The sequence below is a fragment of the Erithacus rubecula genome (assembly GCF_903797595.1).
Source record: "Erithacus rubecula genome assembly, chromosome: 10".
NCBI classification, from domain to species: domain Eukaryota; kingdom Metazoa; phylum Chordata; class Aves; order Passeriformes; family Muscicapidae; genus Erithacus; species Erithacus rubecula.
Window position 1 is genome coordinate 28,500,867 of NC_136662.1, and position 18,114 is coordinate 28,518,980.

Below are 18,114 nucleotides of genomic sequence, written 5' to 3' on the forward strand. Positions count from 1 at the left end.
CTGTGGTGATGCAGCTGAAATAAGGGTGTCATAGCCAGAAAACAAAGGATACTGCTTAGCTAAGTCCTTCTCATTAAGTTTTTGCCACTTTGCTATTCTTTAATGTGCTGAGTTTTCCATTCAGTTTGTATTGTTATATAAGACAAACAATAATGTTCAAGAACAACCAATTTCAGTTTACTTAAAAGTCTCTTCTGCTAAGGCATGGTTCAAGCTTATTTCAGTTTACTCCAAATCCAAACAGTGGTTAGCATTTTCCCTGCAGTTGTACACCAGCAGACAGGCAAATTAAGGAGTATTTAAAAGTAGCAGGGATCTCAAGAGAGGAGAGATTAAACCAGCAGCATTTGTTATGCTGGCAAAATGCCATTTGCTGATTTTGACCATGACATTTTATAACCTTTTTGTTTTAAATAAAGATCAAAACCCTAGGATGTTCAGTTTCACCACCACTTCATGAAATGCTCCCAAATTTTCCACCATAACCAACCTTAAACATATTTACACATTAATAGGAGTCATTAAAATATTTAATTATATTAAAAATATTACATCCTAAAGGGGTCACTAAAAAATCTACTGTCTCAAACTATGTGGAATATAAATCCTGCTGAAATAGTATCTGACCACATCTGTTCTTATACAAAAGTCACCACTTAGAAGTCCCTTTTAAAGTCTGATATTTCATGTAGTTCATTAGTCCCAAAATCTCTGAAAGCTGCTGTAAGTGGTTGGTGGTTAATCAAATGCATACATTTGGACCACACAAACCCATGATCACTTTCAGATCTCCTTCAAGTAAAACTCTCCCTAACAACTAAGAATGGAAGCAAATATTATTTTTTAATGACATGAGAAGCACTAAACAAAGAAGAATGGTCATCAGACAAAAACTCTACTTAGTAAAGACAAAAATCAGTGTCTTGTGCAAGAGACTTTTTCTGCCAAAATTACATGTGACAACACAGAATAAGGTGTAGAGCTGTATTTTTGCTGCTCCCCATATCATCAATGCTGGAAAAGAAATACTGTAAATGTCCTCTGTGCTCCTTTGTAATGTTTCCTTCTGTGCCATTTCTTTTTCCCTCTGACTGCTAATTGCAGTTGTCCATTTATCCATGGACTGGAATGGAAACCTAGGCAGCAGGCTGGGATTACAGTACCAAGGTCCCAGCACTCAACCCCCTGCAAATGCAGAAAGGAGACTGGCTTCAAGCAGGTGCTTTCCCTGGGACAGGAGTGCCTGTATTTACACACCCCATCCAAGTGCTTTCTCAATGGGTACACTTGTTCCAGCATCACATTCCCTTCTCTCATTCTCCAGCATCCTCAACTTCCTAACATCCTGCAGGCATTTAAAAAACCCATGTAACACACCTCCCCACCGTGTAAACAGTGAGATTTTAAGAAAAAAAAAAAAAAAAAAACACAAAAAACCCAAACAAACAAAAACCAAAACAACACAGCTCTCCAGGGGTTCTGAAATCATGCTGAAAGTTATCAAAGCCATGGCTATTTACATGTTGCCCTATTGGCTGTGTTTCCCTCAACAAAGAATTGTGCTTTCAATCACCGATGTACTAAAATGTCTCTGAAGAAATGTAAACAAGGTGTATACACAAAGTAAATGTGTACTCTACTCACTTAGTACCTGCTAGACTTGCCTATAAAAAAAAAAACCCTCTATGTTAATTCTCAGACTGACCTTTTCTTTAAGTGAAACTTCAACTTTCCATTCTCCTTATCCCTGAAGCAAGTAAAAGGGGCCTAGAAGAGACCTGGAGAGGGACTTTTGACAAGGGCATATAGTGATAAGACAAGGGGGAATGGTTTCACACTGACAGCAGACAGGGTTATTTCAGATATTGGGAAGAAATTCTGCCCTGTGAGAGTGGTGGGGCCCTGGCACAGGTTTCTCAGGGGAGCTGTGGCTGCCCCATCCCAAGAAGTGTTCAAGGGAACTTGGAGCAACCTGGGATAGTGGAAGGTGTCCCTGCCCATGAGAGGGAGGTTGGAATGAGATGATCTTTAAAGTCCCTTCCAACCAAACCATTCCATGGTTCTATGACATTTGTTTTCACTCAGCTTCTTTTTGTAAAGACTGGTTAATTTATCCTAAGTTCCAAGCTATTTATAGAGAGATGAAGGAGATCTCTACAGTTTCCTGTATTTGTCATACTACATCTGTCACAATGCAATCAAGGAGACTACTCTGTTTCAAGTCATATCTCCATTTTTCTTTAGGGAAGAAAGTCATGGATTCTGAGAAGTCCTGAGAGAGTAGGGAGAGACCAGGAAGTCTGGGACAGAAGCGAATTGCATTTGCCAACAAGACCTCCTTCCCAGCAAAGGGCAGCACAATACTTGGCACATCCAGTCCATCACTTCTACACAAGAGAAGTGCTTTTGGCTACACTGCCCCCTCCACACTCTCAGCTGCAGCCCTGCAGAGAGAATCAGCAGCCAGTAACTCTCACCAAAGTCCTAATTTCCAGGAACAACTTTTCATTAAAATTCACACACTGATCAAATTGACACTTGACCACATGTGGCTCAGGTTGTGTCCTCCTAGCCCTATCCCATCCTGGAGCAAAGAAGTTACCTTGCTTTGAGAGGGCTGTTTCAGGCTCTGATAACTCACCACATCAATCCTAATCAGACAGAGTCATTGAAGAGCCTTCTGCCCTATTAAAGAGTCATTCTCTCAGATATGGCACAGCAAAAATTGTTTCCTGCTGAGGCAGTTTGGGATGTCTGCTTTGCAGAACAGCAGCATGAAGAAAGGTGCTTGCACCAGAAAGACACAAGGCTAATAAAATCAATTCTTGACATTTGAGACAGCCTCTTAGAAACAGTCACTGGATATGCATATAATCACATACCATAATTACACTAATTTGCACAATTAAGAGCTGGATAAACACCATAAATTTAAATTAAAAACCCCAGGCACAGGCTGGCGCTGCTACTGGAATATTTTAAAATCTAAAATATCCAACACTGCTGATGACACTTTCTGTAACCACGCAACACAAGAGCATCTTACTGAAATCCAGAGAGATACTTGCCATCAAATCAAAAGAACAAAGCAATAAAAAATAGTTTCTTCTATAGCTCATCAGTGCTGTTTTCTTCTCAGCCTCATCTTTTGGTGCAGTCACAACTCACACAACAGTTTAAATGCTCCTGAGATGCCTGTCTCCTGAAAACTCCCCACTCCCTCCAAAACTTCCAAATTAGACAGTCTGCTGCTGTTGCAGAGCCAAGCCAAGGCAGAAATCCCACGGCAGGCTGAGAAACAGACTTTAAACACACATTCACCTGGATAACCATCTTCTCCACAGACAAAGATTTTGGCATTTTCAGGTTGCCACCTCACACTGGAGATGAAAGATGAAAACAACAGCAATACCCAACAGCTCTGCTTGCTACCATGTTTCTCCTCCCAGGCACCTAAACCCTTCTGAGCAGTTATCTTTTCCATCAGACAAGATGCTTCCCGTACTCACCACTCCATGTCTTTGCCTGCATCAGCATCTTCCTCATCAGGCTTGCCATACTGGAATGTTTACCCGTGCTGCCTAAACCTGCTCAGGCCCAAACCAGGTGGAAGAGGTAGAAAAAGACACCTGCATCTTGTGTCAGGCAGCGCCCTGGCTTTTCCTGCAGAGGACTGGAGGAGCAGGGCTGAGCACACACACACACGCGCGTGCACGCACACGCACAGGAAGCCTGGAACTGAACCAGGATTAAACGGACCCGCTTCCTTCTTCATGCTCCAGTGTCTCGGCTGTAAACAAGCCCTGCACATTAGCTGAGGGAAGCTGAAAAGTCCAGCAGTGAAGGACAAAAGAAGGGAGTGGCTCCAGAAAGGAATAACTATTTTAAATACACAAACATCTTCCCATCAGATTACAACTAGCTTTTAAATTAGGCAGATTCTGAAGCCATTGTTGGGACAGGGTAACTCAAGACAAACAGGAGACACTGCTTCCTCCTCTGGAGAGGTCTCCTGGATTTCCAGTACGAAGAGTCCCATTAGCATTCCAAGTGCCTGGTCCAAATGTGTTCATGAAAAGAGTTCCAGCCACTCCAGGGATAGAAGGCAAAGAAGGGGGAGGCAGATGCAGAAACAAGCCCCCAGAAGAGATACCAGCAGTTACAGCTGCTGTACCTTGCACTGCAGCAGCAATGGAGGAGCAGAGGAGGGATGCTGAGCTTGTGTGCTGGTCAGAGAACTGGCTACCAGCCTGCCCCACAAGCCAGCCCCCAGCTCTCCAGGAACAATGGCAGAAATGAGTGTGTGCAGGGACTTGGCAGGAGTCAAGCACATCCTCCCCAACAGCATTTCAAGCACAGCCTGCTTGTGCTCTGGGAGATCTCCACCTGACCACACAAAGCCTCAAGCTCCTTCAGCTTCCAATCCCACCATTTTTTGGCATTTACCTCATGGCAGCTCCACCTCTGAGCAAACAAAGCACACCATCAGCATGCACCAAACACTTTTGCACAGATCCAGAGGGCTCTAATGTCTGCTCCACTACTGAGGACTGTTGATGGAGAAGAGAGCAGCCAGGTCAAGTTCTACTGATCCAAAATGCTCCAAAACGAGATGATGATTTCACTGACAACTCCACTGAGTCCCCAGGAGGTCCATGCACTTGGTAGGCAGGATGAGCAAGGGCAAGCAGAGCTCATGAGAGAGACAGCAGCAGCCACTGGTGTCCATGCTGTGCTCAGACACCCTGCTGCAGACTGTGACAAGCTGTGTGGCTCTGGACAGTGCCCTCAGAGAGACAGATCCTGCCCACCTGCTCTATCCAGAAGCAGCTCTCCAAGCCTGCATGTCTGGTGCCATCAGGAAAACCTGCCACATCCAAGCATCCTTGGAAAGAGAGATGAGGAAGGATGGACAGGGGAATTTTGGTCCATGCCTTAGGGTCAGCCAAAGAGGGACCACTCTCACCTTGGCTGGGACACAGACACAGAAGCCCTTCTGCTTGCAGTAATCCAGTGCTTGAAAAATGACAGTCCAAAGGTGGACTTCCCCCAACCACCTAGGGCAGGAAAGGCTTTGCAGCACTAGAGACTCTTCCTGTCTCTGAAAACACACCAGAGTTATATCAGTTCCTGGTCTGGAGCCTTCAGCAGGCAGTGTCTTCACTGATAACACCAATGAAACAGTGCCTGACCTTCTTGTGGTTTCTCAAGCCAAACCACACTGTGGCTGGTATAAAAGGCTGAGTGAGGAGAAAGCAGGAGCTGGGCAATCCTCAGCCCCAAGATGGTGAGAAGTGCTTGTCTGAAAGAGCTGCCATCCTGTGTGTTTTCAGACGTGCTTTTCGTCTTTCTTTCAAAGACCACTTATCTCATAAAAGGCCTTTTTAACATCTAAACTAAAACATTGAGAGATCTGCAACTATTCAAAACTCTTTTTATTTCCATCTTGCAAAGCTGGCTACTGAAGACTCCCATTTTTTCTTACTCTTTAATCAGGCAACAGCAGATTTTTCTCCCCTTCTCTTTTCACCTTGTCTTTCAAGAACAGTAAAAGTACAATTAAATTGCTGATATCTCTTAAGGTTAACTGTGAGATCAAGGGGTTGAAATCAAAAAAGAAAAGAAACAGTGCTGCTCTCAAAACCAGAGAATTCACATGAATCTTTCCAGATATAGTGGAGAAGTTTCACAGCCCTCCACATAAGAAAAGCCTAGCTGCAGAGAGAAAAGGAAGTACAGTGTGAAAGCCCAGTGGCCTTTTGCCAAAGGGCTCCTTCTCATTCCACCATCCAAGCCTTAAAAGCAACACCTCATTATGGATTGAACACTTCCAGGGATGCCACAGCCTCTCTGGGCACCCTGTGCCAGGGCCTCACCACCCTGACAGGGAACAATTTCTTCCCAATATCCCATGTAACCCTGCTCTCTGTCAGCCATTCCCCCTTGTCCTGTCACTGCATGCCTTTGTAAAAATTCCCTTGCAGCTCTCTTGAAACCCCTTTAGCTATCACCCTGGAACCTTTTCTACTCCAGGCTGTACAACTCCAGCCTTTCTTCACAGAAGAAGTGCTCCAGTCTTTTCTTCTCCAGGTTATTTTCATGGCCCTTCTCTGGACTTGCATCAACAGGTCCTCATCCTTCCTATGAGGGAAGGTTGGTATAGTCCAACATGCCAGCTAACTGCCTCAATACATATTTTTATGTACATATCTACCAAAAGACATTCAGAATTTAGTTCTTCAAGTGTAATGAAATCACTGCTACAGTACAAAACAAATTATTTAATACCCATCAGCCAAAGTAGGCTTCACATTAATGCCCTAATCTCTGACAAGCACCAAAACAATTGCCACCTGGATATTAACAGGATTTGTTGGCAGGGTGAAATGATTATCACAGGGAATCTCAGGAGATACTGCAGGACACTTCAGATTTGCACCAATGTACACAGCAACTACTTCAGGCAGCAGAGGTTCCTCAGCCTGGTTATGGAGGGGCTCCTTGTAGTGAAAATAAAGAGCCCTGGATGAGACTGCTTGGGAGCAAAGGAGAGAAAACATTGCTGCTCTCAGAAGCAACACTCTGAGGAACCAAAGCCCTTCATGCTTCAGAAAGGAAAATGTGATAGCAGCTCTGCAGCTTCTCTTCCTACAAGGGGAAGAAAAATGGCCTTGAATTTGTGATCCATTTAAGGTCACATAGAAAGATGAATTTGGTCAGCTAACCCCTTGAAGGGCTTTTCTGGGATAGACCAACACTAACACAAGAGATGGCAATAAGGAGAATGGAGAGCAGCACACAGGCTTCAGGCTGTGCTCAAACTCTTCCACCCACTTCCACTTTCACCAGCACCTCCCCAGTGTTTGGGGCATCCACCTGTTACACCAACTGAACAGAATGTTCTGCATTTCACTGGTGAAAAGTCAATTACAGCTCTTCACCTGGTTCCAGAAGCACCAGGAATCATGCAATTTCCTGAGCTGAGCCCAGGCTTTCTTGGCAGCCAAAGCTTTCAAACAATCTTCAAAGATTTAAACTTTAGACTAAAGCTTCACCAGCAGCACTTTAAATCTGCCCATCTCCCCTTTGCTTCCCATGTGATTACAGAAAATTGTAGTAAAAGCTTGTTCCAAACTTATTTTAATATTACCTATAAAAACAGCAATTATAATTTTTGTTTCAGTTACAAATATACTCAAAACCAGAAAAATTATCACCTTGGGTAGGTAGAGTCCCAGGGTATATTTTAAGGTTGGGATCTCATATATTTATGATACATGATTCTGGACCATGACAAGGAGGGTGCTGTGATTACAGCTCACATTTGTACTAAGGATCCACCAGCTCCTCTAATTTTACAAGGCTTTACCAAAAAGGAAGGACATCCTCTCCCCACCCTTAGATACTGCTCCTTCCACAGACTCTTCAAAAAAGAAGAAAAAAACCACCCAACAAGTTGACACCCAGCACAGTGACCTGATGTTTTCCACACATTTGCCCTTTGATAAGCACAAAAATGCCTTTTGCTGGGCGTTTTCCCTGTTAACCTTCCTGAGCACAAACATTAATGCTCGGAAGAAAACGGAACCTAATGCACTAGGTAATGATACTAAATATAAGCAGTGAGTCAAATCACTTTGTTTCTCAGGCATGCAGCTCAACAAGTTGTTTCAGAACAACCAAAATACAGTCCCTGTGCAGACCCTAAACCAGCTCATCATTCCTCATTTTTATGGGTTTTTCAGAGTTAAGTGGAATGTACTCTTAGAAATGGAATTTCACAGAACTCTGTGAAACAGATGCACTTCAGCAATTTTTTGCAGCAGCTGCTACTATTAAAAACTTTCATCACCAGTGACCATCTAACAAAGCATTCTTACAACTGGCCTAACAAAAATGAGGGACAAAAGAAAGCACAGGACAGGGAATAAGTATCCAGGGAACTGCAGAGACTCATTTCAGATTGCTCCTGCCAACAAAACCACGGAATCATGGCATGAGCTGCTCAGGCAGGACAGATTAAACTGGCTTGAGTGGCCATGCAGTGAGTCAATCTGCTCCCCATCTCCTCCAGCTCCAGCAGGAAGGCAGGAGAAGTCCAAAGTGTTCAACCACCCTTGGAAGACAAGTCTCAAGGCTGGCAAAGTGACAAAGCCAGCAGTAGATGCTTCCCACTATGCAAGAGACAGTGGGAGGCTGCTTTTGAAACAGAAAAATACACATTTGTTAAAAAGAAGACATTAATTATCTTATGGACAAGCCAATGGAGGAAATCAATGATGCATTAATAGCTTTGATCATTCTCAAAGTATATGCACAGTCTGCATTCAGGGACTCTGTTTGGGAAAAACAAACAAAAATCTCCCAAAACAAACCATATAATATAACAAATAATTAAGAAGTTATTAATTTAAAGTCTACCTCTACAGATACTCACCAACTCCCCACCTCCCATACCTACAAATTGTGTCCAATCTGGAAAAAGCCATCTAATTGAAAAATTCCATGCTGTAAGCATCTCTAATGCCATCTCTCTCTCTGTACATTAGCCAGGAATTAAGACAGGCAAGGAAAAGAGCACTGAGACTACATGGGAGATCACTATAAATTTGTCTCTAGAGACAGTCCTTATTTGGGAGCAAAAGTATATTTATTTACTATGTTTAAATGCCAGTAGCAATTCCATGATCCTGTTTTGCTTAAGCAAAATTTAAAATAGAGCAAAAATTATCAGTGACTGTAGGCAGCACTAACACTGCTGTGACTGATAGAACAATCAGGCTTTATGGGCCATGGAGTGCAAGGGCAGGGGGAGTGCAGAGAACCACATACCCTTCCAGAAACATGCTATAATAAATAATAATAAATAATAAAAATGACATATTTTCTTCTTGAATTCAAGACATCAAAACCAAATGTCTCTAATAACCCTTGATAGGACAAAGAATCACTGTAAAGAAGTCATGAACATGGAGTTACCCTTTTTTGCAGCATGAATTCTCTAAAATGCAACTCATTACTGTATCCAAGCACTTGCAAAAATCAAAACTTCCCAGCAGCTGCTCTGCAAGTTCTCAGTACAGGGCTGAGGCTCACTCTCCCTTCAACAATAATAATCACCTTGGCTGTGGAGGTCTGAACACATGGTACACTCCTCACCAGGGCTTCCAGGGCTGTTTCATCTCTACTTTTTCAAACCTCAGAGCCCTTCCCTGAGTCAGGTGTCCGTTTCTTCACCAGCAACGTACATCCCCTGGAAGAAATCCCCTTCCCCTTGCAGCTTCTCTTACCCATGTTTGCACAATTCATAGTGAAAAAGAAGAGGGGAGAAGAGGAAAGGGAGATAAGGTCAGGTCCTTTCACAGTGACATGCAAGGTACAGCAAGTCCAGCAGAAGGACTCATGTCCTTAGGTGGGAAGGGGCCTTAAGGATCATCTCACTCCACCCTCCTGCCATGGACAGGACACCTTCCACTAGATCAGGTGACTCCTTAAACACTTCCAGGGATAGTGCAGCCACAGCTTCTCTGGGCAACCTGAAGAATTTATTCTTAATACACAATTTAAATCTATTCTCCTTCAGCATGAAGCCATTCTCCCTTGTCCTATCAGCAGCTACAGGTGGTGGCAGAACAAGACAGACAGTCCATGACTGTTTGCAATTGTCTGTTCTATCTCCACACAAAACCTGCAAAGATAAGGCAAAATATTCCCCCAAAATACTAGCTATGCACAGTGACAAGTATTTCTTACCTCTTACACAACATTTTTGATGAACAAATTAAATCTGTTGGTGTTCATACAGCATTTTAAAGTGCACTCCAAATAAAAAAATTATAAAAAATCAAAAGAAAATAAAAGGTAAAGCTTCCATTTCTGTCCAAGGGTTTTGATAAGGAAGAATGTAAATTGTTCTCTCTTCTCCCACTGCTCTCCCTCCCTCTGGACACAGGGAATTTTCTACATAAATGTGCAAGGAAAGACATACTAAAGACTGCTTTTAAGCTGCAATTTGAGCCAGACAAAAAAAAAAAAAAAAAAAAAAAAAAAAAAAAAAAAAAGGAAAGAAAAAAAAAATACAAGAAGCTAAATTCAGAAGATGAGAAATCTGAACCAAAAGATTAAAAAGAACTGCACAAATGATGCCCTTGCCAGTAAGGGGTAAAGCCTTCGTGGCTGACACACAGCAGCGAGTGCCAGCCTGGCAGATCTCAGCCCCAAGGAGCTTTCAGCAGCCTAATTGCCTCCCTTAACTGTTGAGTGAATAACCCAGCATCCAGACAAACAGGAAATTTGTTGGAAATTGAACAAGAGACAGCCAGTGGCTCATTCTGCAGGTTAATGTGCTCTTAAATGAAATGAATTATAAAGAGATTACAGCTTTCTAATAAAACCCCACGTTTTAAAGATGAAAGGCAAGAAATAAAGGGGAAGCCAGGGAGACTGAGGATGGGAAACTAAAGTAAGATGAGGTATCTACAACAGATTAAATGGGACAAAACCAGAAGAAATATGCACTTGGGTTAGTCTTTACATACTCTCCTGGGTCCTCCCACAGGACTTTGCAGTCCTTCACCCAGTGTGAGCAAAGCTGGGAATGCACATGGAATTTCTCTAGAAAAATAATTCTGGGCTGCTTATCAGAGGCAAGTGCATTTCTGAAACCCTGTGTTCAGCACAAGGAGGAAATGCTGTTTGCACCTGCAGAACATCCATCTCACTTGTGATCACTACTACCACAGTACTGCTCCCAGTGCTTGCCACCAGCTTGGCTGGGAGGTGAAATAAATTATTTTCTTGTCAGCACCAGTGCAAAGTAAACACATCAGATCTCAGCCTTCCCTGTGCCTCTTGTTTTAGAGGAGGATTTCTAGCCAAATAATGCTAAAAAGACAAAATAACAAGTGTCTCCTCACACAGTTTACTTGATGGTGTACCACAGAAAGAGTGTGTAATCATTAGTATGCTAACAATTTCCTATTTTATTGTAGGATACTGTCAAGTTAAAATAACAAAATACTGCTATTACTCTGTTAGTGAACTATCATCTTTATAAGTAACAGAACATACAGTTAACTGACAATAATTGCAGCTTTGGCTACTCTGCAAGGTACAAGATACTCAAAGGTACTATTTCTCTCATTCTCAATCACCCCCTGGTGATATAAAATTTATTCATTGCAGCTCTACTGATAATTATTGAAGTCCGAAATACATTTATTGCAGGTGCCAATATGGTAAGAGAAGGATGCAGACATTAATCTTTAACTAAAGGTTTTCTTTACCAAGAAGGTCAGCCAGTGAAAATGACCACTTTAAAAACAAACAAACAAACAACCCAGCCCCCTCTCTCTGCTGGCAGTGAGAGGTCATACTGCTTTAGGAATATTGTGAAACCACTCCAGCACAAAATAAACAGAACCAACTGTTCTGTCTGTGCACTTGTGGGAGAGGACAATGCAGAGCCACCCTCTACCTGGAGTGATCCTCCCAGCAGGAATTTATAATCTTTGAGGCCACACTGCTGAGGTCTTGCTTGATAGCAGAAAAAGTCTGCTGGTGTCTTTTTTTCTCCTCCTGGAATCTCCCTTTTCCCCCACCACAGACCAGACATGCTTAATGGCCGTGCCTGCATACGAGGCTGTACTTTTGCTGTTGGCAGACAGCTGCCAGAAACCTACTCTTAATCACTAAACTTGGGTATGTCAGTAAGGAAGAGAAGAGTTCAGAACCACAGGAGAATGTTGTAATTTGCTGTCTGAAATAACCCTGAAAGCCCACTGCAATCCACATGCAAAGCAATGCATTTTCCTCACAAAACCTCAAACAAGCATTTCAGTCCCATGTCATCGTGGGAATCAAAACTGCCCCTTTTGATAACTCATGGATTTCCAGGTTGGCTGTGTGAAAGTCTGAACAGGCAGTTCTAGTAAAGCAACTGCTTTTCTTTATGCAGAACAGAAAGGAGTTGTTTTCAATTGTTTTGCACAGCTCTTCCTCACGGCCCTTGTACTTTAGAATCAATGAGAGGGGGAAAAAAAGCTACAAGATATGGTAGCCCAAGAATGGAAATCACATCTTCACATCAGATTCCAGGTGTGTTGCTAAATGGTACTTTGTGAATTTTCCCTGCTGTGTGCTGGCAATCCTGGGTTTTGTATGAACTACAGTTAGAGGCTACCAAGCAGGAAAAAAAAATCCACTGACCTTCCTCTCCTTCCTTGTTTTCAAATGTTTGTCTGGAGAGGAGGAAAGAATGAAGGAGTATTTAGGAGATGCCAATTTCACTGCAAAAATCAGGAATACCTTCAAGCATAAGCAACAGTTGCCTTATTTATCAGAGCAGAGTTAACCCAACCACTCCTTGCTTTCTTGTGAGTGGGACTGTGAGTCACCAGTCAGCTAAAAAACGTCAGCTGAATGTTATGCCAAAGTTGCTCAAGTTTTTCTAAGAGGGGGTAAGTCAGACATTTGACAGGCTGCTGGACTGCAACCAGTGCAAGGAATAGGCAGACAAAAATTTAGTTCCCAAGAGAGGAGCCCTCCCCACCAGCATAGAATAGCTCTGGGATACCATTTTTGTGCAAGGCAAAAGGCACTCTTGACCCCCAGAGCATGGTTTCACGTGCTAACTCACCACTGGCATGGTAACCACCATGAATAACTGCCTAGAATAATCTGTGCAAAATGGTTTCATGTAAAATGACTGCTTTAAAGGAGCAGGGGCAGGGTGAGTGATGCCCACTTGTGCTTTTACTCCCTCAAATAAAAGTGCAAACATGGAATTTGAGTGAGGGAACAGTAAAGATTGTCCCCTTGGCATGGAGAGAAGAGAAGGCTTAGCCTCTACAGGGCAGCTGCTGTAAACCTTTCTAATTCTCCTTCAACCTGAAAAAGAAAGCAGATAAAGAAAGATATCCTAAAAACCATCCCTCTCAAAGGATAAGAATTTAATCTAAAAAGGAGCAAGATGGCAGTTCTACTGCATGTAGGGTAGCAGCAAGGAAGGGAAGCACACAGACAAAAGAGACAGGATGAGAAATACCATGAACTACAGAAGAAGGAACGAGAGAGGAAGAAGAAGAGAAATAATAAACCAGACTGGTTGTTTTTGGGAGTGGAAGACTAGATGCAATATAGTAGTGTTATAATCAACTGCATATTATTGCTTTTTCCTATGGAACCATAGGGGACAAGATCATACAGGTATTTTCACGTTATCTAATAAGCACATATCCTCTGCTATTCAGTGCCAGGTGTACTTTCCTATGACTTGAGGAAATGCTTGTATTAAAATTAAAATAAAAGGGAATGCTCACTTAATCTGCTCTGCAACATGAGTCCCCACTTATAAATGGCAGGGGCTGGAGACAATGAGAAATTGCTAGATTACAGAGGCCCCTGCAATGCAGTGAGCAACAGCTGAAGGGTAAAGTTGGAACACCACCAGCGGGCTTCGGAATGCCAAATTAAGTTTGCTTGCACAGTTGTTGCTAATAAAAACCACAAAGCCTTTCTCCCTGTCTCTGCACTGCCTCATTCATCCTGCTCCATAGTGCTGAAACACAACTAAAATAAACAGAAGAGCCTCAGGAAAAAATGCCACCTCCAACACCTTCCAGTGCTCCCTGCAGTCAAGTGAAGAGAGTTGTTGCAAAGCCAGGTATGGCTTCACCATACACAATGGTGAAATCCCTGACTGACCCAGGTGGGAACTGTCACTCCTAAGACAAAGCAGGAGAGGCACTTCCAAAAGATGTCATTTGGAGCCAGCGAAGTCATGATGCACAATCAGACTGGAAAATATTTCCGTACTATGTCACAGATAAGCAGAACTTGCTCATGTTTATTGAAAGGTCTGCTGGGAGCTACAAAATGATTTCTTCATTTTTTAAAGGCACAAACTCCTCACCAAGCAGGAAGAGCTGTCCTGCAACTCACAGAGCAATAATGTGCACTGAGCTACAGGAGCTGCTCTGCCAGAGCTGGGTAATTACATGAAGGAGCTGATCTGTTAAGAGCCAGTCTAAATACAGCCCCTCTAGGGGCTGCAACTCAATCACTGGCATTTTAAAGGCACAGTGCTGCTCCAAGGGAACCACCACAGCAGAAGGGAACAGCAGACGTGTGGTTATCAGCAAAGAGGAATTACCTACTTACGGAATAATAAATTGCGCTATTAAAAAAAAAGAGAAAAAAACGTTACACTGGAAGGAACTTCATTTCACACAGGCAACATTTAGAAGCACACCAATAAACTCTAATTTGCCTTAATATAGCAGATTAGCAACAGAAATTCTCAGCTTGCTTTAAACCAAAGTGTTTCCCAGCAAAGTGAAAAAATCGCAGCACTGCACTTCCTCACAGTTTTATTGTTGGGAAAATGACTTTAGAAGGGAACTTTTCCTGCAGTAAGGAAGATGTGTCAGGGAATTATTCAGCCCAACAGCTTTTTAACAGTCAACCATACCAGCATCCTCCTTCACACAGGGAGAATAATTACTGGAGTACAACGAATTTTGCAGAGCAAACTTGATCCTAAGAGCCCCCAGTAAAACCATGCTGTAGCCAAAAGAGTCATCTTTCAAAGAAACACGTGTTCCCAACTGATTTCTTGTGTAAACAACACTGTAAAACAGGTATTTACTTTCACAGGTCAAGCTTACCAAAATTAATCACATAAAACATGTGCATGTCTTCTACAACTTCAGATTATTTCCATTTTATCACAGCCCTACACTTAAAGATCACGATTCTGCAGAACAGAAAATATTTGGGAAAATACTCACCTTTGCTAAAGAACACCACAGTTTGTTCTTTTTGCAAGTAGCCACTATAGGTGCCATCAAATCCATGTATGGCTCACATGGCATGCATGTTTAAACCCTCTATGATGATCTTCACAAAAGGCAGCCTTATTTGCATCCTAGACTTGTTAAAGATTGTTCTGTTTTTTTAACCATGGTTACAAAAAAGGAAACACTCCTCCATCACTCACCTCTCCCCATTACAACAGGGAGAAAGCACAGAGCAGAAGCTGCTCCTTTTCTTTTTAATCTGTATTACATGCACACAGAAAAAGGCCTTTAGAGGAGGATTATTTGCATTTAGCAGAGTCCAAGAAGTTGAAGAGCAACATGAGGAAGGCTGCACAATCAGATGTGATGCTGCATTCCCCAGAAATACTATCATTTTAGTGCATTCCTCTTCAAAGAATTAGGCAAAGGTGCAGTACTTCTGAAGATGAATGAAAGGAAAAAGGGATAAAGAAATGAAGGTGTGGCAAACCATAGTCAGAAACCAGAATTACAAAGACACAAATAAACATGCTTTGTTGCCTGCTTTTTATTTTGCATCTTTGACATACTTCTCTGCTTATATTCAAGCATATGTTTGTGTTTTGTTTAGAAAAAAAAAAAAGAAAACTGCACACAGTTCAGATTGTGTCTGTGAAAGTGTAATTCTGTATGAGCAGGGAACAGCCACAGGCCAAGTCAGCAACTTTCAACACAGCTGGCATCAGGGATTCCACAGACTATGGTCCTTTTGTTACCAGAGCTGAAGGATGTCAAATATTTCACTCATTTGACTAGCACATGTTGCTCTGCTCTACTTGGATCTTAATGCAGTCTAAACTTTCAGTCTGAAATAAAGAGGAAGTTTTTAAAATTTGCAATTTTGTATTTCCAAATGTGACTGAAGGATCAAACGTTAGTCCACCACAGTAAGCAAACTGAAATGATTGCTCTGACAACATGTTCATGTTCTAAAATTTTTATCACCAGGTTTGCAGTAAAGCAGGATACTTTAATTGTATTTTTTTTAATCAGCCATTTTTATTAGATTTTCTGCAACAGAAAACATAGAAGAGATGGAAAAGCTGCACAAGAATATGTTTGAAAGATCAGATATAAAATGCAAAGCAGCAGATCTTAAAAGAAAAGCTTTTAATTGTGCAATGCTAATTGTAAATGAAAACATAAGTTAAAAGAAAATTGTTGCTATATGCTGTCAAGTGTTACTTCATCAATAAGAGACCTGCTGAAATGTCAAACCTGGAGCTGTGCTCAGACACCTCAGTGCCCCACAGCAGCAGGTCCTAGCAAAGGAAGAAGCTCCTGCTTCTTTCTGCCTTTGTGTTTTCAGGTGGAAAACCCATCCTAAAATCACTTCCTTTCTAATACACTAAGTGTCAATTAGTGTTTGGAGTAAACAATATCATAAACACAAAGACTACTCCTTATGTTCCTGAGAACAACAACAACAGTCTCTATACTTAGTTATTTGGCAGAAGAAGTCACAATCATAAATCACACTTTCATTACGTGTGGTTTTCCCTTTATCTGCAGTTATGCTGCACCACCATCCAGGGCTCTTAGGGAGATTCACACTCCAAGATCCGAGGGACTCTCTTATGGTCCATCAGGCTTTTCATCTGCATAATATAATTCTCAAGCTTTCATTAGTCATTCCTGGGCCAAGCCCAGGTATCTTTTCCAGTATCTCTCCAAGAGGAACATACAAATCACACTTACACCAGATACTTCAGACCCTGTCCATGGGCAAAAAAATCACAAAACAGGACACAGGTGTGCATGAACACTCAGTCAGAAACCTTCTGGGACTGCTGCCAGTAAAGAAATAATCATAAGAACAGGTTTATTCAGCAAGAGAAATTATACCAGTTATGCAGGAGGCCTTCTTGTTCTTGTTTCCTAGTTACGCATAAATCTAGACTGGGTTAAGGTACAAGGCTGACTTCTGCATGGCATTGCATTCATAAAATGAACAAGGAAATCTCAGCTTGAAAAGTAAAAATGAATTCAAGGCAGCTATAAGCATGGTGTAAAACAATGAGGGTGGAAGAAAAAGGATATGGACATTTCTCTGAGGCCAAGTATTGATGCAACTGTCGAGGGAAGTTCTCCTTCGTGCAATCTGTCTTTGCTGCAGAGGAACACTTCAAAGCTAAGCTACCACTCACTGTAATTCTTCAATTAAATTGGAACAGATACTTTGAAACAAGTTCAAATTACAGAGATGGGCCCTGAAGGTTCCTTGCAAAGGTTCTTTATTTAGATAATCAATAAAATAATAAAGACTGGAGACAAAGAAGCAAGATCAGCACAAATACCCTACTTGAAAAAATAAAGCCCACAAAAAAATACACCCACAGTAAAAATAACTACCAAACCCCTCACTTCAGCCTTTAGAAGTCATCTTTCTGCTGCCCTGAAACAATAGGGCTGTGTTCTCTTAGCGAGATGTTTTATTTCAGCCACCACACCCAGTTCTGGGAAGGGCAGGACGATAGCCGCTGATTTGTTTGCAAGATGGTGCAAGGTGAAGTCAAAGTTACTGTTCCTGTATCCTGTTCAATTTTTTTTTTTTTTTAATTTTATTTCACACTAGTAAATATGGAGACAAAATTCACTCACGTGCTAAAAGGAAAAGGGTGCACAGCTTCCACTATGCCACCTTACCAGCTCAGCCATAATTGACACAATCTTCAAAGCAAGCAAAAATTCTTCTCTCCATACATTCTGCAAAATCAACACCTTGCACAGAATTCTTCTTCAGGAGGGAACAAGTCAAAAATCAGATTTGCTTTGCATATAATACCCTAAGCTTATTTTCACTGATAACCTAGAGACAAATTATTCAAAACCAGACTTAGTCAAAATAAACCAGCACATCACTGGAGGGGAGTGTGTGTCTAATGTTTTAAGTTGTGCATCACATGGTACATCAGGTCCTTTATCCAGAATGAGGACCTGAAGAGCACAAGCAGATAACTTTTTAAAAAGCCCATTGTTAACCATCACCAAACTGGCCACTTGGCTAAAACAATAAAAGGATTTCAGCCAAGCAAGCATTACTTCCTCTAGACCGTCTTTTAAAAATTAAACTCTGGAAAGATAACAGTCATGCTCAGAGCTAATTATAGCAGAAACATTACAGCAGCTAAAAATGCTAGAAAGAAGTGGTGGGAAAGGAAGGTAACTTAAAGGAAAAAAGGCAGGGAATGTCAAACCTGTCATATGTGTGACACTTGGCTTTCATGCAGTGCTCAAAGAGAGAGGGAAGGTAGAATAGAAGCTCCTACGGTCTGTG

At 41.9% G+C, this 18,114-nt stretch overlaps 1 protein-coding gene across 9 annotated transcripts in view; it reads right to left on the minus strand.

The window, feature by feature from the left end:
* RASAL2 (RAS protein activator like 2) overlaps positions 1-18,114 on the minus strand; it is a 155,894-nt gene that overhangs the window by 115,491 nt on the left and 22,289 nt on the right. The window contains exon 1 of one of the 9 annotated variants that reach the window (XM_079313469.1): positions 3,510-3,664. The exons of 7 other annotated variants lie outside the window; for them this stretch is intronic. In XM_079313469.1, the coding sequence (XP_079169595.1) occupies positions 3,510-3,558 (49 nt within the window). In that variant the 5' untranslated portion in view covers positions 3,559-3,664. Of the gene's footprint in view, positions 1-3,321; positions 3,448-3,509; positions 3,665-18,114 lie in introns of those variants that run through there. One more of the 9 variants, XM_079313463.1, reaches the window with a different exon arrangement.